General features: G+C 38.9%; 2 protein-coding genes across 2 annotated transcripts in view; one reads left to right on the forward strand and one right to left on the reverse strand.

Annotated features, from left to right (window-relative positions):
- prcc (proline rich mitotic checkpoint control factor) overlaps positions 1–2996 on the forward strand; it is a 6243-nt gene extending 3247 nt beyond the window's left edge. Inside the window, exons 6-7 of the mRNA XM_035681161.1 lie at positions 106–171; positions 998–2996. Of these exons, the coding sequence (XP_035537054.1) occupies positions 106–171; positions 998–1084 (153 nt within the window). The 3' untranslated portion in view covers positions 1085–2996. The remainder of the gene's footprint in view (positions 1–105; positions 172–997) is intronic.
- Positions 2997–3983: 987 nt separating this feature from the next.
- Positions 3984–6017, reverse strand: mrpl9 (mitochondrial ribosomal protein L9; the record flags this gene model as incomplete). Its single annotated transcript, XM_035681162.1, is given in 6 exon segments — positions 3984–4345; positions 4701–4784; positions 5253–5354; positions 5492–5545; positions 5641–5765; positions 5858–6017. Coding segments are annotated over 6 exon segments (675 nt in total), but the record flags the coding sequence as incomplete, so codon positions are not given.
- Between the last annotated feature and the right edge of the window lie 940 nt (positions 6018–6957).

Raw genomic sequence — 6957 nt, forward strand, 5'->3', positions numbered from 1 at the left:
AGTAGCCCAGGAGGGACAAACTAAACACTGGCTCTAGATAGGGCCGTTCACATGTTTTCCACACATTGGTCCTTTGATGTAACATCCATGTTTTCATTTCTGCAGAAAAAAGGAGAGCAGCCTACAGGACAACAGCGACGCAAGCATCAGATAACATATCTCATTCACCAGGTGAGTGCCACTAAAGCAGAAGTGATGCTCATATGCTCATGTTTTGCGATGGTCTGTCCTCTGTGGACGTATATCAGCACCTTTTGAAGTGTTACGTTCTTTGTTTTTAAGTTTTTGACACCAAAACAGTGCAGATTTCAGTTCACTGCTGTAACTAAACACGAACAGCATATATTGTAGCCAGGGCAAAAGCTTCTAGTGCAAGATTGACTGCATTGTTTTTCAGTTGGTTTTGAAGGTGCTACAGAGCAGGATGGGAGTCAGGGTTTCCGTTTCAAGAGTCTGCACTCCCAGTGTGACATGTCTGCACACATTCAGCTCCAGGTTGTTGGCCGCCATGCTTGTTTGTACAAAGCAGACCTCAAGCTTTGTGTTGACTGCTGTAGATTTAAGCAGTAAAGCTGCAACAAAACTTCATGACGAGCCTACACAAGCTAAAAAAGTAGCCAGATCATGTTGGGTATTGTTCTGTCACACAGCAGGTTTTCATTTCATTTCACCACAGATGGTATTCAAAGTGTGGATAAGCACAGGGTGGGGATTTATTTGCATTGTTAAGTAGGGTGTTACCAATATTTGTCTGTGTACTCATTCAAGCTTCTGGTTTCTCTGAACTTAGGTTTTTTCCCCCGATATCTCTGGTAGTCTGACCCCCAAATTAGCCTTGTTTACACATCCCACACTGGTCACACACATTGGGCAAACTGTAGCAAGTGGTTCAGAGTACCAAAAAATAACTTCAAATCAATATTTACTCAATTGAAACGCATTATTTGTATGACATTTAGTCTTACCAGGAATTTTACTTTACTTTCTTCCTCCACAGGCAAAGGAACGGGAGTTGGAGCTGAAGAACAACTGGGCAGATAACAAGCTAACCCGCAGGCAAACCCAGGCCAAATATGGCTTCTAAATGTCATAATGTGGACTCTTGGAGGCATGTGGAAATCCTGCATCAGAAAGTAGAGTAGAGCTTTCCAGATTTCCCTACACAAAGGGAAAACCTGTGTTTGGGAAGAAACTATACACACCTTTTAATACAGATTTTCTTTCCCCCCCTCCAGCCCTCCCTCCTCCTGTATTTGTGTTGAATTGTTAATACTAAGTAGTTCTTTTGGTCAACTGTTTTATAAGGTGTCACTCCTGTACCGAAGATCCAGTTACAGTAAATATAGGCGCTATACCTACATAACGATGTAACAGTGTTTTGTTCATACTGCGAACATTAATGTGTCACTCCTTTTTCTTTGTGAAAGATGACTCTACTGAACGGGTTTGGTTCTCTGGCAATCGTACAAATGTTAAGTAAAATGTTGCTGTTGATGATGAGAAACGAACTGGAGTCATTTGAAAAGCTGTGATAGATACATACATATTTATACATTGAATCCACAACTTTGTAATAATAAAGATGATGTTGGAATACATATGCTGCAGTTGCTCATAACAACTGATTAAATTAAGGGTGTAAAAGGTACCATGTCTATGTTGCTGTTATTTTAACCCCTATTTTCCTTCTTTTTTTCATGTTCTTGCTCTCTTAAAAACTCTATTAAGTTTTGAAAAGGTCTGCTCTAAATGAATTGCCAGAGAACCAAACATTAGTTTTAGTTTCAGCTGGTTCTTGAGCTGCCATCAGGCCAGAGAACCAGATTTGAACCTTAAACAGGAACTTTACCTCTGTTTTACTTGGCTCCATCCAGCATGCATCTTCACACATTCAGTTCTCTCTTATATCCCAATGTGGGTCTTTTTACTAGAATGAATGAATGCGTTTGGCAGTAAGGCAACACATTTAGCGCCTTGAAGATGCTAAATGGTGAATTCATTCATGTCAAGTTTTATTTTAGGTGACTGAGAGGAGGTTGTAACTTCCTCTGTCTGCTGCTCCAGTTTTAGGAAAATCCGGCCGTTAAAAGTGAATCAGAAAATATCTGTATGTGGCCTGTCCACTGTCAGTGAGCCACAATGTTTAAAATATGGTGAAGACTTTTATTAAGGGAAACTGCTATGAACTGTTAGTCATAAAACAAAATACTGCCAATCTCTCCAACTCTGGAGAATATTGCAGATTTATGTTTTCTTTTATAGTTACTGTAAATATTGATCTTGCATCAGTCTTTCCAATCCTGCAAAGTAGCCTTTTAAATGGCTTTTCATTGAAGCACTGACATTTATTTATGCTGTAATGGGTTCCTCTTCCTGTAACAAAGCAATGGGTAGTCCACCCCTTTCCGATATTCTTTAGTTTTCTAAGCAGGAAATGGAGCATAAATGTGAGCCAAGTTGCTTCTACAAGGACTTCATTACACATGGGATTTTGCAGAGAGCTTCATTTGTAAACGTTGGCTAGGTGTGGCGGCCGCGACTCTTTAGTCGTCCCCCATTACTGTACCAAAACATGCACAACCCGATCTGCCTCAAAGTCTGTTTGGCAGAAAGACACCAGCAGTCCAGGGATATCTATTGCTTCCATATTTCATAGTTTCATCTGGTACATACCGCCTGCAGAGCGTGTCACAGCACATTTACACACCTGGCAGTGGACATGCAGCCCAAAGCAAGTAGCTGACCGTCTGAATACATGTCCTCACACATAGAGACAAAGTAATATAAATTATAGAGCTTAAACTCTACACTGTTTGACCTGAATCTGTCTCCTGGGACACAAACAAGCAGGTTTCATCTTAAGACAAAGCTTACCAAACTTAGCATTGACATTCCAGATTCAGTCCCAATGTTTGATAGCATTGCTGGGAAAAATTTTGTTTACCCCAATTTTTTTGTTATGTAGTTTAGAATTAATGAATAAATATTTTCCTTTCTTGGCTCCATAACTTTGAATGCAACTGGGTAGTTTTTGGTCACGTCTGGTATCAGGATGAAGCAGCTATTACATCCGGTAAGATAACAAAGGTCATATTATCCAACTATAATGTGGAGTTCATGTGGAATATTTCCATACATAACACTGCATTTTCCTTTGATTTAAAACGTTCAAGTTCCTTTGAAGCCTCACTTTTCCTTATAACTTTTACATTGTGGGAGGACTACCAACTGAGGCAACATTATTGTTTCCTATAATACTTCACTCAGCAACACTGTTTAGTGGTCCAAAGTTGGATTGAACATTAAGCTGTAATATTCACACACATTACTAGGTTATCCTTTTTTAAAACCATGTAACACATCCACATTAAATTGACCTGTTATTTATTTACTACTTTATTACTTATGTTATCCCAAATGTTTCCAGCAATGTTGAAACACAGAAAACTATTTTATTTAACTAACTAACTGGATTTTACCTGTCACTTGTCAATGGCTTCATATCACCTTTTATACACACGTCAGAGTTGTGGTTGTCTGCCAGAAGATGTCTACTTTTAACCCAGTTTTAAGTCACATTTTTACGATACACTTTTTAGATGTCAACTTATCAGAACAACAAGCTGAGCTCGGCTGGCCGTCCGGGACGTTGTTTACCCGCCAAACAGTGTGAGAGAATCACAGATTTTTAAGGTGAAATTGCTTTATTCAGTGTTTTCACCAGTTTTACCAGATCTGTTTTGGAGAGGAGGAGACCTCTGGATAATTTGACTCCTGCTGAAAACCTCCTGAACAATGAACACAGAAGGAATCTTAATATAGAGAAGCAGATGGTGGTGAAGGCACCAACTCCCATGATCCCACGCTACTTCAAGACGTCATTAAACTTCATCTTTTGTTAGTTTTGATGTGAGACACCCTGATGAATTTACATATGTACGTTTAATGACACGTCCACATACGTATAAAGGACGCACCCTTGAACTGAATGAAAATGAACATTTTAATAGTCAAGCACAACATTGTTGTATGCGTGTATAATGTGTATTATCCATTTCAGTTCTACAGTTCATTTGGAGTCCTTTAATCTTTCTTGGGGCAGTCACCTGGGGGTGCTGTTGTGTCTTGAATTGTCTGTGCACTGGCCGACGTTTCTTCAGCAGCAGAGGCTCCTGTTGAGGTTGAAGCTTCACTACTATAAGTCTTCACCAGCTGTAGAAGGTTCTGAAACATTTACGCCTGCCTCCTGTAGCTTTTGTGCTTTCAACTGTTTCCGATACTTTGTGGACGGGTCTTCGAATGGCAACAGTGACACGGGGACGCGAACTGTGTCTATTCCGTTAACCTGGGAGATAAAAATATGAAGAATAAGCAGTGTGGTCTTTGGTAGAGTAACAGCCTCAACTTGCTTCTGTTATTGAGATTTTTAATTGTTTTTATGTGTGGGAGACTGACATAAAATATGAACAAAAGGTTCAAGGTAATCCTCCACAGAGAGAGTGTTGCTGCTGTATTTTGCAAGAATTTAAAATGTGTTTATTTTTCTTGCAACATGCAGTACCTATATGTAAAAAAACATTTCAAACACTTGGCTAGTTGTTTGGAATCAATTTCTACTATTAAAAAAAGCATCTAAAGTGTGGAGCCACACTTTAGATATTAGATAATAGAATTTAAAGAAAAACAACAACACTTCTTACCGTAACTTCACACCAGTAGTCACCCACTTCCTTGACAGACTCAAATGGAAAACTCAATGCGTGAGGTGGCATAACAACTCCCAGCTGAGGAAAAAATTTATTTAAGTCAATAAAACAATGTAATTTATGCTCAGCAAAAGCTTAACATAAAGGAGACCTATTATGCTCATTACCAGCTCTATAAAAGTACAGAGGCTTTGCATGAACAACAACAAAAACATCCTTATCCTTATACTGGCCCTTCATGTAGCACCTCAGTTTATCCTCTGTCTGAAACAAGCCGTCTCTTATAAAGAAATCTGTGAGCAGACGTCAGCTCGTCATGTGAAGTTCAAAAACGTTGTAAACACATTTAGAGCGCTCTGAATTCTAAACTTTTTGCTCACAGTGATTAGTTTTACCTCATTATTTGACACTTTGGCCTCATTTAATATCCGACAGAAACTAAGGAAAAGCATAAGAGGTCTCCTTTAATATCAAACGGGACATTTCTCAGTGTTTCGAGCAGATAATCTTATGTGAGGGAAATATAAAAGACAAAGACAGTCGTACCTTCTTGACAAACTGTCTGCGGAGGACCTCTTTAGTGACCTGGAATTCATCCGAAGGCATTTGGTTTATTTTCAACGTGGCTTGTTTAAGAAAGCCCACTGTCTGTTAAAAAAAAGAAACTTTGTTAAAACACTGACAGCTGTTGATCTCTTAATAACTGAGACTCAAGCACAGGACCTACAGTAGGTAGTGAATAAAGATGTAATACTTTTAAATATCTTCAATAGATTCAAACTTACAAGCTGTCCAGTGCGAGTTTGGGTTCTTTCCTCTGGCTTCCCCTCACGCAAAAGCTGTTGGTAAACAAGGTGACAACAATCAACAGCTGTATATTGCTATCTAATATGTTGGGGTTGGGCGATAGATGGTATTAAAATGCAATACGCACTCTTAACTCCTCAGCAAAAATCTGTTTGTTCTCCGGCGATGGATACACCGCGAGGCCTTGGGGCAGCAGCTTATTCCTGCCAATAGACTTTTTCACTAACACAGTGTCTCCTCGCCCACCCACCTCTGTCGGAGCAAACAAAGTTATTATTATTAAACAAAATGTCACAGATTCAAAAAGCTTTATGTGACCGGTTGAGAGTACTGTAGACACTCACTGGGCACTGTCTGAGTCAGGATGAGCTCCATCTTCCCTGCGGGATTGCGTTTAGTGTCTTCAACCAACTTGTAGATCTTGTGCCTTCGAGGGTGAAGCCTCGGCGGGCTGCCCACTTTAGATAAAGGCACCTGCCACCAGCGCTCCACCACAACGGTGTTCTGTGGAAACATCAAGCTCAAGCTTTCTGTCGGCTGTCATGTCAAATGTTGTTACGAGTGTGAACTGTAGCCTTCACAAAGCGTCAGTTTGTGTTAATTGTGTTCGGTTTGTTATCTTTGTTGTTATGGCTCTCCAGTTAAACACTGTTAGTGACTAGTGAGGATGTTATTAAGGGTGGAGCTTAATGGCTGTGTTAAGTGAAATACAATAACAGGGGGAAATAAAACAATTTTCAACATAAACTAAATATTAGCAATCAGAATAAATGATCTATGTTGCCTCTTAAAGTACTGGATGAAGCTGATGAGTTATATTGTTATTTCTAAATAAGCAGAAAATTAAATCAACAAAGTTTGACAATTGGTTAAAGCAGTGTGCAGGATTTAGTGGCGTCTTGCGGTGAAGTTGCAGCTTGACACTAACTGAACACAACATACCAGTTAATATTATATTCCACTTCTGACAACAGATCCTAAATGTTACTAAATTATATCCATATTACGATTTATTCGGGAGGACAAAATTACAAATCATTCTCTGCCTAACAGGCCCTCTATATTTTACAATTTGCTTTTAATTGGATATTGACAAAAGAAACAAGTAACTCAAAGACAAAATCTTACACTCTGGGATAAATATTATGGATAATTTCACTATTTTATGATTTCATGACTAAACAATGCATTTTAAATATACATCATTATATTATAGCTCATAGAAATAATCATTAGGTTCAGACCTAATAACAGTAAGACTCATTCGCCCATGCACGGGTCTAACTGTGTATAAAGTAACTAGTTAACTTTATTGACAGTATATATAAGTTATAGGGATGTTTCTTGTTGTCATAAACAAATGACAGAGTGCTGATTAGTAAGAGTCAGCTGTAGTGTGAGTTGGAGCATTTTCAAACACTGACAGATACTCTTTCTTTTTGCA

The sequence above is a fragment of the Morone saxatilis genome, unplaced genomic scaffold, assembly GCF_004916995.1.
Source record: "Morone saxatilis isolate NCDOM2014 unplaced genomic scaffold, NCSU_SB_2.0 Contig9, whole genome shotgun sequence".
NCBI lineage: Eukaryota > Metazoa > Chordata > Actinopteri > Moronidae > Morone > Morone saxatilis.